This window comes from Nelusetta ayraudi, unplaced genomic scaffold, assembly GCF_046127955.1.
Source record: "Nelusetta ayraudi isolate G7.1 ecotype Tasmania unplaced genomic scaffold, CSIRO-AGI_Nayr_v1 ptg000011l, whole genome shotgun sequence".
Classification (NCBI taxonomy): domain Eukaryota; kingdom Metazoa; phylum Chordata; class Actinopteri; order Tetraodontiformes; family Monacanthidae; genus Nelusetta; species Nelusetta ayraudi.
In genome coordinates, this window is record NW_027466061.1 from 10,617,642 (window position 1) to 10,632,541 (window position 14,900).

The 14,900-nt window shown below is 42.7% G+C and overlaps 3 protein-coding genes and 1 long non-coding RNA gene across 4 annotated transcripts; 2 read left to right on the forward strand and 2 right to left on the reverse strand.

Moving 5' to 3' along the window:
- Window positions 1–449: 449 nt before the first annotated feature.
- stk25b (serine/threonine kinase 25b) lies at window positions 450–5,426 on the reverse strand. The gene is made up of 11 exons (XM_076020787.1): window positions 4,961–5,426; window positions 4,041–4,271; window positions 3,880–3,936; window positions 3,685–3,793; window positions 2,829–2,986; window positions 2,433–2,618; window positions 1,894–2,039; window positions 1,442–1,547; window positions 1,246–1,317; window positions 894–1,030; window positions 450–805 (listed from the first exon to the last, which is right to left on the reverse strand). Exons 1-11 carry the CDS (start codon window positions 4,988–4,990, stop codon window positions 766–768), a joined length of 1,272 nt encoding a protein of 423 aa, XP_075876902.1. The 5' UTR covers window positions 4,991–5,426; the 3' UTR covers window positions 450–765.
- A 689-nt stretch (window positions 5,427–6,115) lies between these two features.
- LOC142884850 (mitochondrial fission factor homolog A-like) lies at window positions 6,116–10,983 on the forward strand. Its single transcript, XM_076020798.1, has 7 exons — window positions 6,116–6,354; window positions 7,017–7,235; window positions 7,358–7,536; window positions 7,955–8,046; window positions 8,197–8,367; window positions 8,518–8,593; window positions 9,555–10,983. The coding sequence occupies exons 2-7, from the start codon at window positions 7,022–7,024 to the stop codon at window positions 9,684–9,686; spliced, it is 864 nt and encodes a 287-aa protein (XP_075876913.1). The 5' UTR covers window positions 6,116–6,354; window positions 7,017–7,021; the 3' UTR covers window positions 9,687–10,983.
- On the reverse strand, window positions 8,200–9,475 carry LOC142884852 (uncharacterized). The gene is made up of 2 exons (XR_012926213.1): window positions 9,368–9,475; window positions 8,200–8,747 (listed from the first exon to the last, which is right to left on the reverse strand). It is a non-coding gene; the product is annotated as an uncharacterized LOC142884852 (long non-coding RNA).
- Window positions 10,984–11,049: 66 nt separating the features above from the next.
- On the forward strand, window positions 11,050–14,813 carry LOC142884849 (putative flap endonuclease 1 homolog). The gene is made up of 11 exons (XM_076020797.1): window positions 11,050–11,298; window positions 11,634–11,700; window positions 11,924–12,026; window positions 12,193–12,247; window positions 12,355–12,416; window positions 12,518–12,654; window positions 12,870–12,930; window positions 13,047–13,178; window positions 13,279–13,424; window positions 13,521–13,668; window positions 14,052–14,813. Exons 1-11 carry the CDS (start codon window positions 11,217–11,219, stop codon window positions 14,109–14,111), a joined length of 1,053 nt encoding a protein of 350 aa, XP_075876912.1. The 5' UTR covers window positions 11,050–11,216; the 3' UTR covers window positions 14,112–14,813.
- Window positions 14,814–14,900: the final 87 nt, after the last annotated feature.

Sequence of the window (14,900 nt, forward strand, 5' to 3'; positions counted from 1 at the left end):
GTGTGAAACAGAGTGGAAATTAAAGGTTCCACATTGTGAAGAACACTTGACTAGCGATGTGTTTCTAGCCTGCCATTCAACTCCCTAGAGATGAAAAGTCTGTTGTTTTTCCCAAGTGTGCAAAAACACTGAAGTGGAAATGAACCCTTTGTGATGCCACTAACCCCCCAGGATAATGGCATTACCAGGCAGGTGTTTGTTCCTGCTTGTGTTTTGTCCCTTTCAAACATGCAGAGGGTTGGACAAAGCATCAGTTTTTAGCAATAGGCTGTAAGCACAATGCTAAAAATGTTGTTTTGTGCGGATAGGCATGTCCACGAGACCGTTTCCCTGGAGAAAATCTGACGGTGCTTAGAATACACAACCTCTAAAATGGATCACGAAGGTCAATGATACCAACCATGATTATGTTTCTATCTGTTTGATTTAAAAACACTACAGACAATGCATCATTTTCATAGACTTTATTATAGTTTTTTTCTTTCTTTTCAGTCTAACAGGTATGCACAACGCTCTAAATGTCATGGCTTTTTTGTCTTAAATACTCTCCGTTCTTAAAGAAAAACTGTAAAAATATTTAATTATAACTCATTTAAAGATCTCTGAGGAGGGAGGGACTAGGGAGGGCGCAAAGATACGAGGACAGAGGTGTACGTGGGAGGTTGGAGGGGGGGGGGGGGGGCTTCTGTGGTCCTTTATCAATGAGAGAATGGTTGGGTCTGGAGGGGAGGAGGGACAGAGTGAAGTTACGTCCAGCTGGGCGTTTCACCGCGAGGACGGGGTGGTGTTACCGTTTAGAGAAAACCTGCAGAGAGAAATTAAGAGCAGTTAAAGCAAAATGAGGATTTTGTTTTGGCTACAGTCTTCTATAAAAACATGTGATGGTTAAAGACCTGCACACTCTCTCCATCATGTGTGTGACGAGGCGGTCAGAGATGCCTGGACACGACTCCTCTGCCAAATTGAAAGCGTTTTCCAGCTCCTCGATGGCCCCAACGCCACCGCCGCTCGCCCGCCGCTTCTCTTTCAGCTGGACCAAGCAAACACAACATAAGACTGTGTGAGCCGTGCGGTGCTTGTTACCACACAGCAAGACTGTAAGGCTTTCCTCAAAAAATAACAACAAAAATTTACGTTAAAACCACTTAATCACACATCTTTTATTAAAATGTGAGGTAAAATGATGAAGCTGAAGCAAATCCATTACAAAATAAAGACTTTTAAATGGACATCTGTTGAACCTACCTCTCTGAAAATGGGTGTTACCAAAGCAGACAGGCATTGTGACTTAGGTTGCCTTTTCACTGAATCTCCTGACTGGAAAGAGAGGACATAGAAATACAAGTAACAGGTTAAAGTCTTACCAAAGACAGAGCAGACTTGTGTGTGTGTGTGTGTGTGTGTGTGTGTGTGTGTGTGTGTGTGTGTGTGTGTGTGTTACCTCTGAATCTGTGTGTGTGTAGCTCTTCTGTAGCTTGTTCATAGATGTAGGTCTGACCGTAGGGAAGGTCCACATGGGACACGTGTCCACGTCACCATCAGCGTCCCTAACAGATGGGAATAAGAGGGTCAACGGTTAAGTGCTATGCAGCCCACCAGCAAGTCTTACAATACCTGAACACATGATGGACAAATGTGAATCCATGTTGGGTGAACGCACAGACACTCTTCTTGCCTTGCACAGTGGTAGCAAAGGTTGTTTTTTTGTTGGACTGCACAACTGACAGATATTGTTTACAAACGTAGACATTTTATTATCGTGTGTGTACTAAAGCCCCTATTCAAACAAAAATGAAATGCAATTTATCATCACATTGTTATCATATGTATTTTTTGACCACCTGGATGTCCTTTTGTTAACAAATAAAGTGTGTGTATTTTTTTTGATCTCACATGTCTGAGTCGTCTGAGCTGGACTCTTCGCCGTGCCCCTCGGACTTCCAGCGGCGGTAGCGGTCGATCAGCTCCGTCAGATAGGCCGTCTTCTTGGTGTACCGCGTGATGAACTTGTGCTTGACGAGCTCCTTGGCTGTTGGCCTCTGTGCAGCCACAGCAGACAAGTGGACAGTTTGGTGAGGACGTCGTCGGATCACTTGCCAAGAAGGCTTCAGAGTCACCGAGTTCAAAGTCGGAGGACTTATTCTGGATTCACACTGACAGGTTTTTGTGATCAAATTTACATCTTTGCCTTTCAACTGACACAAGATGAATGCAATGAAAATGAATGCATGTAAGCAGAGACAAGGGGCAGGAAATCAGCGACTGCCAGATCACACTCAGGCTTCCCCTGTGTGGAAATAAATCTGATATAAATTACATATCTGTTAATATTTCTGTAGATTGAATCGTAAGATATGAGAAAATGACCTGCAGTGTGAATCCAGCCTGTGATATAACAGAAACACAACTTGGATTCTTGAGGCTGTACTCACAAAACGAGGGTCTTTATTTAAACAAGCCTCAATAAACTCTTTGAAGGGCTTGCTGTAAGGTCCCTCGAGTGTTGGCGGAGTGTTTTTGGGGATGAGGAAAAGGACCCTCATTGGGTGCAGGTCCGAGTTGGGGGGTTCCCCTTTAGCCAGTTCAATGGCAGTAATTCCCAGGGACCAAATGTCAGCCTGACAGGAGAGCAGTGTGACAAGATGTGTTTGATTAGCAGAGACAGAAAACTGAAGTTATTCCTTTTTACAATCCTTTCAGCAACGAAACCAAAGGAAAAACACAACACTGTCACTCCACAGACTGAGAACTTTTTTTATTGCAACAAAACATGACCAAAACACACTGCAGCTAAAAGCTGACGCTGCTTCTTGCATCCACAGACTCACCTTGAAATCATACGCTGACTGTTTGATGACCTCTGGAGCCATCCAGAAAGGCGTGCCCACAAATGTGTTCCTCTTGATCTGGGTGTCCGTCAGCTGTCCCGCCACCCCGAAATCTGCCAACTTCACGTCACCCTGCTCTGACAAGAGCACGTTGGCCGCTGGAGGACGCAGGGAAAATAAAAACGGTCATGAAACTAGAACCAGCAGTGAGTGGTATTTAAAACCATCAACAGAATTGTCCTACAGCAATAATATCATTCCTGTCAAAAAATTTTTATCAATTAAAGCTAATATCATGCACGTGCAGCAGTGATATGAAATAAACAGCCTCCAGTATGAGCAAACAACAACAATGGTATTTTAAAATAGTCTGGGCTGTCAGTCAATCAAGAGGTGCCATTACCTCTAATCCCAACCCTGAAGAAAATCCATATGGCATTTTACTAGAAATAGCTCAGCATCAACAACAACTTAACATTACTGTTAGAGTTATGACACTGACATTGAGCTATTTCTGAATATTACATTGGAATATACATTCAAAACGGAAAGAAAATGCCACAAGTGCACCCGCAACATTTTTTGTTCTGCATACATGCAAAATGTAAAGCTGAGTTTTTATGGAAACCATCACAATGGACAAAACATTATGTCAGGTGTTTTTGGTTGCATGAGGATGAAAAGCCACCCTTTCCAAAATAAAAAAATGTCTAAGTGTCCTGCTTCTCTGTGCAGTGTTCACTTGCTGAGAAGTAGCCAATCAAAGCATTGAAAGGTTAATAGACTGTCTCTTTGCTCAATAAAGTAAAGTGTGTTTTTTTTTCTCAAAATCAATTTTTTAATGGCTTCTTACTACCTTTGATATCTCTGTGAATCTTCCTCTCAGAGTGCAGATACTCCAGGCCCTTCAGAATTTCCCTCAGTATTGTAGCTATGTAGGTCTCTTCAAGAGGGCCTGGGCGGAGCTAAAGAGGGAAAAGGACAAATCAATTGGGCACAGTAAGATTGTCTAGAAAACGCTGTAAGCTGCAGGAAAACCAGGTCTCCTTACCAGATCTAGAGCAGACCCTCCACCCAAATACTCCATGATAATCCATAGTTTGGTCCCCTAGGGGGGAAAAAAATTGGCATATATAAAAGGCAATAAAAGTGTGAATCTTAAAAATGCAGATTTGCATTTGTTCCCTCGCTGCTACTCAGTCATCATCCCACCTTCAGGTACGATCCATAATACTTGGTGACAAATGGGCTGTCGCACTGGCTCAGCACCGTGATCTCCTGTTGAATGTCTTCGATTTCATCCTCTGCCTCCTCCAGGTCTATGATTTTGATCGCCACCACCTCCTTAGTGCGGTTGTTGATGCCTTTGTAAACTTCTCCAAAGGAACCTTTCCCAATCCGCTCCTGCTTGGTGAAGTACTCCTCCGGGTCCAACCGGGTGTTCTGCAGAACCAAGACCACTGCTCACTATTTCTGCCTGAGTTGGGACTGTGCTCAAATCAGCAGCATTATCAGCAAGTCGCCCAAACAGAACTAATTTCTCATTTCATGCTCTTTCATAATACATTATGACAGCAGGATTGGAGGAACTCTGTCTGGCCACATGACACTGTTCTCCTGTGCTGCTGTCTCAATATGAAGCAGACCAAAATCTTCTCATCTAAGCGTGATCACACTTTGCTGCAGGATGTAATTGAAAACTCATGACATTTGAGATTTATTTTTCTTTCCATTAAGTGAGGCAATGAGTGATGAATGAATAGGTTGATGATTAACGGGAATGCCGTAAATCAAACAATAATTTATGGAGTTGTAAGTGTAGAGTGTGACATCACACAGCAGTTCTACAACATAGTGGTTTTTTGGAACGCTTCCATTTAACTACAGAGTACGTTTTCTATAAAGGACGGATTCACTAAGCTTTGTTGAAATGTCAACATTTGCTTTTAATTCTGACTCCTTTAAACAACAACAAACAAAAAAACCAGGGAAATTTATTTGTGGATCTTTTGTGCTGATGTCTGGGACCCCCACCCACCTATTCATGGAAAGCCTGACAGTCATGGGGGCTCGCCTTGTCTTCTTGGACAAGAAGAAGGGAGGTGACAGTTGGCGAAAAGAGGATTTCTTACCTGGTTCTGCATGTCTCGAAGATGTGCCATCCCCTGTGCCGCTCGGACGGATCAGGGACGGCCACGGCCCCTCTTTGCGGCGTTATCAAGCGGTCTCGGCGGGTTTTTCCTCCCCACCGAGCTGTCTAGGAAGCTAGCTGGGTCGCTAGCCAGCTAGATAAACACCCAATCTGCTGCCTTTAACGGGGCTGTCACTCCGCGCACTGTTTTCGGCCTCCAAGTCCAACGGAGGGCTGAAGGGCCGGCCGAGACAGCGAGCTACTGACCGAGAGACGCCATCTATATCGGCGGCTGCGAGCCGCGAGGCAATTCAATGCTTCTTCCGCGAGTTAATATTTAATTCATTTCAAGAAACGTTTAGCCTGTTGTTCATTTGAAGCTTGAGGAAGACAAAATAATGGCCCGAGCCCGTGCGCATGCGCATGCGCAAGACTTTGAACGCGCGGAGGGTTCTGGGGATTGTATTTCCACGCTCCGGTGGACAAAGGCGTGGTGAAATGTTGTGAAATATAACAATCTGCTTCATAATAGTATGGTAACTATGACACACACACATTTGAGAATAATAAAGTTTTAGTCTGGGTTAAGACAAAATGTCCCTGTATTTGCAGGAAATGCATTCAACCAGAGGGGGGAAATGAGTAATAAACCACAGGACCCCTCTCGCAAAGCCTCGAGTCGACACAGTTATTGTTGTACCATTTTTGACACTTTACACACATCTGGTCATCACAAATCACAGAAGTTTACAAACACATAATGTAGCCCTGTGTGTGTGTGTGTGTGTGTGTGTGTGTGTGTGTGTGTGTGTGTGTGTGTGTGTGTGTGTGTGTGTCCTAAGAGTGACCCCAGTGAAACAAGAAAAGTCCACCCATTTGTTTCGCTTGTTCCACTGTTCAGGAAGCATTGTGATACAACACGTGTTTCTGGCAATCAGCCCCTGGTGATGTCACTTGGGGACTACACCCTTCAACCAGACGGTATTCGCTCTACCCCCCTTTTCCTGCTGATGTATGTTGAATTTTTGGTTTATTAATTGAGTAACACTGCTCTGCTGAAGTCCGGTACGGAAAGTTAGCGTCTGAAAATGGGTTTCGCATGGTGTCCTTAAAGTCGTGCGTTCGTTTTCTGACCGTTGCGGTCCCTTGGCGGTGGCGCCCCGCCTGGGCTGACATTGTAGCACGTACGCCCCGCCCCCAACGGACACGCGCTGTGTGTTTACCCGGAGCCTTGCTGTAGCCGCCGCCGCCGGACACACAACTCCAACCAACGTGCCGTGAAGAACGCAGTGTCCCACTATTTTACCTCGGTTCCGGTGTCGGTAAAAACGAGCGACCCAGCTTGGACAACACGTTGCTCATGAGAACTTGAACCCAGGTGTACAAACCGTAGCGGTGAGTAGAAAGCTGAGCTAATATACGAGCATCTTTGGTCAGCACGCCCGCGTTACGGCAGGTGTTGGTGGCGGTTTGACGTCCCTCTGCCGAGCGAACAGGCTCGATATATGGAGAATATTAGCCGTTGCCTGTCTTGCGACCGAGCCTGGCCGCATTAGCTCGACAGCAGCTAACGTGAAAGCCAGACATGGCGCCCTGTGTTGATTTTCATTCAGTGACATTGAAACCATGTTTCATTAACAGCTAAGGGCTTCATGTCGTCTCGCACAGCAAAGACTTCGCGTTGACGTTACGTAATTCCAAACACGACATAAAATGCATATTGCTGTGTATCACTCGCTAGCTTTAGCCCGCACTGTCCCTCAGCCGCTCCCGTTAACACAGACGGATTAAACGGTTCCCCGGTGGGACGGTGCACCTTTGCCACGGACTACTAAGAGAGCGTGTTGCAGGCAATATTCCAAGCCACTTAGCTAATTAGCATAGACTCAATTCACCACACTTGTTTTATGGGAAGAAAAGACACGGTTGGACAAAGCACTGTGGTTCTGTAGGCAGAGCACAGTGAGCAAATGCCCTGGTGTGTACTTAAAGAGTGAATTGTTACTTCCTGTTAATTACTTGAAGGGTTTTCATTACTATGTTTGTTATGTCCACAGGCTGGATGAGTGGGTCGAACTTCACATCCCCCTCTGCAGAGGTGGCCGAGATAAACCGAATCCACTATGAGCTGGACTACACAGAGGGGATCAGCCAGCGCATGCGGATCCCCGAGACCCTCAAAGTGGCCGCAGACAAGCCGCCAGGATCTTTAGCATTTGAGCAGCCTCTGCATGTGCACTCAACTATGCAGGTGCCAGAAAGGATTGTAGTAGCAGGTGAGGATGGCTGACGTGACTGATGCTGTGGTTTCACTGGAGAATTTATCTTTCCCTCAAACACAAACTGCGGCTGAAAATCCCCTCATGAACCTCTGCCTGTGACCTCACTTCCTCTGCAGGTGATGATAGTGACCCTCTGTTCTCCCATCCACGAGATCTGGATTTGATTCAGTCCGTCCCCCCCGTGGACCTTCTCAGTATGAAAGCACCGCCCCGCATCCTCACACTCACAGAGCAGCCATTGGACTCCCTTGAAACAGATCAGATGCCACCATCTCAGAGCCATCCAAGCCAGGCTGTAGGTTTTAACCGGGGCTTTGATTTTACCTTCTACTTTATGTCTTATTCTCAATAATTACTTGACTATTATTTTATCAACCATAGATCTGTTCTATTACGCTGTTAAGGATTTTGAAAAATAGTCGCACACAGCCAGACAAACAAAATCGAACTGTTATAGCTGCATCTTTAAGTCTGTTTTTTTTCTCATTTAGATGATGAAAAAGCCGTGAAACCAAAAGTATTAAGTCATATTAGCTAGTAGATGTCAGTTCCAGGTGTCATTAGAATAGTATGAGAACCACAGGTTAGGCCGCAAAATAAAGAGATTTGTATCGCTTGTATTTTAAAAAGTTTTCTCTACACAGTAAATTGCTCCAAAAACTGTTTTAAAAGCTATAATTTCAAATGAATGAAGTCATTGCACATGTTCACAGGCCCACTTCCACACTCGATCTCGAAGGGAGCGCAGCGCGAGTGAGCACATTTCTGGCCGTGCCAGCAGTCACATCAGCCGTGGTGACCTGAGGTAAACGCACTTCTGCAGCTGAGGCGCTTATTACAACACTGCTGCACTTCCATTGTGATTTGACGTTTCTCAACGTCAATTGAATTACTTGACTTTGTGCTTCTGATATAATAAATATTTCCCATGTCTCTTGATTTACCTCTCTGTCAGTGTAACCCCTTCCCCCTCGGCCCCCCCAGTCCGTTTGTGCCCCCCTCTGTGTTCCCCAGAGGATGCCAACATCAACCTGTTCACAGCTGCAGGGTTCCTGTCCTACATACAGTCGACGACACGGCGAGCATACCAGCAAGTCCTTGAAGCCCTGGATGACAGCCACCGCAGGTGATTTTTTTCTTCTGTTTTGTACTTGTCGGTCTACTGCCTCTTCTTCTGTTACATCTAAAAGGGATAGAATACAGTCCATCTCATTATATGCACTGTATAAATAGATATCTTGATTGCAATCTATAAAATTTGCCTTAACTCTCCCAGGACACACCTAGACCTGAGCTGGGATTTGAACCCTGAGGAGTCGGGCCTGTTGGACGCCTCTTCATTAAGACGACAGGTAGTACTAACTGATATAAATGTTCTGAGTTGTGACGTGCTGAACTTTAATGTAGCTCCATTTCTATTCAGCCTTTGCAGGTGTGTTACAAGTTTAATAATTTAGTTTATAGTATAATATTTGTTTTTACAATGATCAAGTAATAATTTTAGACCTAAAAATAATCCAAAATCCAAGAAAATTCTCAGCACTCCCAAAAAGAGAGGTGCGTCCGAGAAGGGTGCCACCCCTGAGTAAGACCAAAATCGAAAAAAAGCTCCCTCCCACACACTGCTCGACTCTCTTCCTTGGTTTTTATTGCAAAGTTTCGGTCAAAAGACCTTCATTAGGCATCACATATGGCATCCAAGCATACATAACCATATATATAGGTGTGTGCTATATGCAGGTAGCCAATCAGAGAGCTTGAAGGCTCAACATGGTTGATGGTTCTCACCTGTTAGGTGTATTACATACAACCATAGCAAATCAAACATCCAATATTTTTTAAGCTTTCATAAAATGAAAGGGTTTTAGGAAAGACGATGATTTGTAAAAAAAACAAAACAAAAAAAAAACTGCACCTAATCAGTAAGAGGGGTTTCCCCATTGCAACAAAGTACAGATAAAATGCTTAATACAAGAATGCTTAGATCTGATAATTTAAAAAAAAAAAGTATTTGAATGGCATAAACAATCAACAAAGCTGAAGGATGTGGTATATGCTACCTGCATATACCACACACCTAGGAAGGGAGTCGAGCAGTGTGCGGGAGCTTTTTTTTTATTTTAGACCTAAAAATAAAAAATGAGTAATTCTTCAATAATTTTATACAGTAATTAAAAATCTCTGTCGTACTTCTGGCCCACTTGTACAATTAAAACAGTGAGAGCCCTACATGTATACAGAAAAATAATCACTCCACAATATCTCATCCTTCCTCTTAACTGGCTAAATTAGCTTTTTGTTGCGTTCCCTCAGATTGTGAAGTTGAACCGGCGTCTGCAGCTGCTGGAAGAGGAAAACAAAGAACGCTCCAAGCGTGAGGTCATCCTCTATTCAGCCACTGTAGCGTTCTGGCTTATTAACACCTGGATCTGGTTGCGTCGCTGAGCCCCGCAAACCTTGGAAACCAAAGCAGCTTCCCCTCACAGGTGCCCCCATTGACCTGCACTGCGAGACAACATCTCAAAAATAGCCGCGAGGCACCGCAGAATCTGCCACAACCCTCTGCATTTCTATCAAAAATATATGCGTCATGCAAATTTTGATGTGACGCAGATCACCCCAGGCTATAAAACACTGCCCATGTCTGCATATTTATGATACACTCTTCTCTTACTTTTAATCAGTCCTACATTTGCTACTGTGCTGTAACAGACTACTGAGTAAGATAAAACCACACTGGAGTTGCAGGTAAATCCAAAGGTTTTCCTCTCAAATAAACTATATATTCTTTTTGTTGTGCAGGAAACCGCACAAATGTAAACCGGTTTTAGTTGGAATTTAAAGGTATCTTATCCTTTCAGAAACTTATACCAATGTTTAAGTTGAAAACTAAAATGTGTATAGATATTTAACAATACTGCAACTTGTACAAAACGCCCCCAAAAAAGTTGTTTATTAACAGGAACTGCGAACCATTATGGATTCTTTGGAAAACATTGTGCAAAAATTGTGCATACATACCTGAAAAATCCTTCTTACATGTTACAGTGTTTCCTATTTTTTGGAAAACAAACTTTACTTTGAAGTAAAACCTTAATAGCTTTGGGTTGAGTGAAAGACAACAGTTTGCTTGAGTGACAGTTGGTTGGATTCTATTACAGGGACGGCATCATTTTCAGTTTGAAAAATAAGCTTTCTCAGAGTCTCAAAGTCAGTAGCTGAATCTCGTGTTGCCATACGAATCACCCCAAATGTCTTTTAACTTCTCAATAACAGAAAATATTTGTGTACATACATTGAATAAAATGTTGTAGAGATGATGTTGTATGGCGTCAACAAGTATTTTTTTAGTTTGATCAGTACTGGTCCTGTTTGAGCTCGAAACAAGACGCAGCACGTGGAGTGTCATGTGCAGAACATATGACACTCTTCTGTCAGGTTGTTTTTTCCATTATTGTTTTCCAACACCAGCTGTTGTTTTCTTGTTTTATTTATCATATTGTAATTTAACTCTTGGAGCCACTGTGTGTATTGTTGTAATAGATGGCTGTATCAAAACAATGTCATGATTTTGGTCAATGATAAGCTGTGTGTTTGTGCATCATGGAGGTTTATATATTTAATACACTGAAAGGTATTTTAAACTGGAGGCTTGGCGTTAAAAGGGTTGCGGTCTATTTGACATATGCCAACACATTCATTGTTCATATTTTCTGCTGTGTAATTAAATGATGGATGTGAATTGACTCTGTAGCGTCGTCACTGCTGCCCTCTACTGTTTACCGACATACAACCGGAAGATGAACGCGATGACGTTGTGATGACAACATTGTCCATTTAAACCTTAACTCCGCTGGTACTGTCAGACACATCCAACATCGAAAAGACTCGGAATTGGATCAGATATATTCTTTGTTGTTGTCGATCGTGGCTGAATGAAAAGCAATCAGCGGCGCTGAGAGCTCGTTCACAGTCATGGGGATAACAAAACTAGCAGACTTGATCCGCGCGGATGCTCCCAGTGCCATTTCTCACAGGAATATCAGCGACTACACGGGTAACACGTCAAACAACATCCCATTTTTTCGATATCTTATTAGCATTATAATCGCTCTCTCTCTCTCTCTCTGTTATTGAACAACTACGAGCCGCCAACAATGGTGGCAACAACAAAAACAGTAACAAGAGTAGCATTCTAGCTAGCCTCGCAAAGTTGGTTATTAATGATTGGCCCATGTCAAAATACACTGAATTGTTGCTTGACTGATTTGATAAATTCCTTAACTTGCGGCTGAATAGGTCTGCAAAAAGTGATTGGTTAGTGTACAGACGCACATCACGTCATTTAATTTAGCCCTTTATCAAAGTGAATGGTTATGTTCCATTCAACAGGAAAGACGATCGCACTGGATACGTCGATTGTTGTGAACCAGTTCCGAGCAGCAACACCTTCACTGAGGTAAGACTTGATTCATTATAAGAGTTACAATGATAGCTGATTCATTCTTTTGTTAGGACTTGTTTAGGAGGTGAAAATTATTTAACTGATTTAAATTTAAACATGCATTTAACAATAATAACAAATATTATGTCTACGTTTATTATTATTATTATTATTATTATTATTATTATTATTATTATTATTATTATTATTATTATTATTATTTCTCCTCTGTCCGTAGCCCGCTGACAGGTCTCTTTTTCCGAACACTCACCTTCCTGGAACATGACATTAAGCCAGTCTTTGTGATTGATGGGAAGCCTCCTGGGGAAAAGACGGCTGCTGTAAGTGTCAATCATTTTTCTCTTTGCAACTGCAGTGGGCCCTGGGCCAAGGTTGGCATTGGTCACGGGAAATGGCTGCTTTATAATGAGGAAACAAATAAACTTCTGTACTGTATGTCTGCGTAATATGATTGTGCGCTGAGCTGTCTCACGCGGTTATCTGCAGCTTGTGAAGCGAGCACAGACAGTTGGTTGGAGTTCCCCCAATTGGACAGGCACAGGTACATCTTAAAGACTAGATAAGATACACATTCAGACTGTAGAATTTCTTTTGGAAATAACTCTGTGTTGTCTTAAGTTGTTTTTAAATAATGTATACCTTGTGTAGCATCAGCTGGTACCAAAGACTGTGTCCAGCTCTTGAAGCTGCTGGGTGTACCAGTCATCCAGGTACTACATGTCAACACTCAGGCTTTTTAATGGCATTTTTATTTTTTTTATTTTTTTTTAATGTCCATCTATGTATTGATCTCTTTTTTTCTGTCTTTCAGGCTCCGGGGGATGCTGAGGCACTCTGTGCCTGGCTGGTGAGAGAGGGCGTTGTGGATGCCGTGGCCTCAGAGGATATGGACACGCTACCGTTTGGAGCAAATGTTCTTGTTCGCCAGTTCAACGCCAAGAAGGACAAGTAAGAACTATGCAATTTGCAGAGTGCTCAAAATTAACTGGTTTAATTATGTACTCTTCTTGTTTTTTGTACTTGTGTGTAATTCCAATTGTTCTGTCACAGTGTGAAAAGTTCTTGTTTCTCTTCAGTCACTAACCTATAGGGATGTTCCTATCTGAGACTAGGTGGCATCCCACCTCATCTTCACCATTGTGGTGTCTTCTTCTCTTTCACAGTGACATCATTGAGTATTCTTTACCCAAAGTGTTGGAGCAGCTCAAGATTAGTCATGAAGAGGTGAAGAAAACCTCAGTCCTTCATCACTCACTCCAATAAAATATCAACATAAAAATAACTGATGCTACTCAGGGTTTAAACCTTCCATCTTATTAAAAAAAAAATTTCACACTCAGTTTGTTGATCTGTGCATCCTGTTGGGATGTGACTACTGTGACAAGATTGCCGGGTTAGGCCCGAAGAGAGCCCTCACACTCATCCAGAAGCACCGGACCATTGAGAATGTAGTTTTGCACGTAAACAGAAAGGTACCACATAAACACACATTTTTCCCTCAAATCCTCTTCCTTGCACTACAAAAAAAAAAAAGCACTTTCAGTGATGACACGAGTATCTGCTTCCTGTTAGACCCATCCAGTACCACATTTCTGGAAGTACAAAGAAGCACGGAGACTGTTTCTTGATAAAGTGGACAGAGAACCTGTAGAACTGATCTGGAGTGAGCCAGATGAGGAAGCACTGGTTGGCTTCCTCTGCCACGCCAAACATGTCAAGTATGTGTTGTTGGGCTTTGCACCCCCCCCCTCCCCCCCCCGCCACCGCCTCTTCTTCTAAACAGCAATGACTGTGTTCTTACTGATGTGTTTCAGAGAGATGAGGGTCCGCCATCGAATGGAGAAGTTTCGCAAGACGCGGGAAAGTAAGCGAGAGGAGAGGAAAGAGGAGGAGTCGGTGGCAGGGCAGAACAGACAGACTCGCATGGAGGACTTCTTTAGAGTCACCAGAACGCGAAGTTTGGTGAGAACAACAGTATTAATTCTATTCTTGACTGAGAATGTTTCTTTTGTCATGAAAACATTCTCAACTAGATGCGAAATGTCGGTAATTGTCTACAGTCATCTGCCATTTCAAGATCCTGTGTGTAAGATTAAGTAGAATCTTGTAGCAATAAAGCAACAGTGTTAATGTTAAACCTTGTATTTGGTTTGACCTCATGGTCTCATGAGGTCTTTCCTTGTATCTGCTGTAGTGGAAGGGAAAACTGTTAAAAAGAATAAAAACACAACTATCAATCAATCAACTAACAATCTGAAAAAGGAGTTTGATTCAAGTTTGATTCTTACTAATTATCCAAAAAATGGTATGCTCTAACTAAATTCTGTTATTTTTTTCTCCCTCAGCCTGTGGAATCAGCAAACTCTATGTGCAGTAGCAGAAAGAGGCTCAAGCTCACTATGTGAATTATGCCAGACAGTTTTGTTAAACAATCATGTGTCACTCATCTGAAAGCATTCTCAGATCCATGTCAGTCACTCTTTATTATTTGATTTATTTTGCTAGCATTTTCTTAATCAGTGGATTTAAAATGTAAACGGTCTAAAATGCTTTTTATGTTCCATGTGCCTTCTTGTCTGTAAGCTTCTTGAGAAAACCTCTGCATGCTGAAAAAACAATTATTTGACCGCACATTTTAAGGAAACTTCTGAACTGACGCAGTACACTGGGGATGTTTTCACTGGATCCAGCAGTCCTGCAAGGAAAGAGCAGAGATAGGAGCAGACTAAGCTGTGGGCTGCAGTGAAAGAGAACAGTGCCATCACTGTCAGGAAGGCCTTGCACCATGCCAAATGTGGAGACAGCGGAAGTCTCACCACTGGACATTCAATGAGCACCTGTTGTGTTAAGGTTGCCAGAGAGGGACCAAAGACTGCCATTATAAAACATTTATGTTTATGTTTTGTGTGCCAGATCTTTTTTTTCTTCTTTTTTTTTAAAAAAAAAATATTATTTTACTTTTGTTAAAATATACCGTGCATATGTGTGTTTGCACTTCTCATTTCTGTTTTGTTTTTATGATGAACCACAGACGATTTGCATTTTGTTGTACACAATACAAACTGTTGTATCACATTGTTCCTGTTCTGTTTAAAAACAAAACAAAATGCCAGTAAACGTTTGTGAGAAACTGTGTCATTCCATGCCTATAGAGGGCGCGCTCTGCTCCTGAGACCGGCGTGCTTATCACTTTC

Coding starts and splice junctions, on each gene's coding strand:
- LOC142884850 (XM_076020798.1), top strand. CDS start 7,022: ATGAGTGGGTCGAACTTCACATCCCCCTCTGCAGAGGTGGCCGAGATA. Junction 7,236..7,357: donor AGAAAGGATTGTAGTAGCAG/GTGAGGATGGCT, acceptor CTTCCTCTGCAG/GTGATGATAGTGACCCTCTG. Junction 8,594..9,554: donor CCTCTTCATTAAGACGACAG/GTAGTACTAACT, acceptor GCGTTCCCTCAG/ATTGTGAAGTTGAACCGGCG.
- stk25b (XM_076020787.1), bottom strand. CDS start 4,990: ATGGCACATCTTCGAGACATGCAGAACCAG. Junction 2,619..2,828: donor AGTCAGCGTATGATTTCAAG/GTGAGTCTGTGG, acceptor CTCTCCTGTCAG/GCTGACATTTGGTCCCTGGG. Junction 1,318..1,441: donor ACACACACACAGATTCAGAG/GTAACACACACA, acceptor CTCTCTTTCCAG/TCAGGAGATTCAGTGAAAAG.
- LOC142884849 (XM_076020797.1), top strand. CDS start 11,217: ATGGGGATAACAAAACTAGCAGACTTGATCCGCGCGGATGCTCCCAGT. Junction 12,027..12,192: donor CTGGGGAAAAGACGGCTGCT/GTAAGTGTCAAT, acceptor GGTTATCTGCAG/CTTGTGAAGCGAGCACAGAC. Junction 13,179..13,278: donor TTTTGCACGTAAACAGAAAG/GTACCACATAAA, acceptor GCTTCCTGTTAG/ACCCATCCAGTACCACATTT.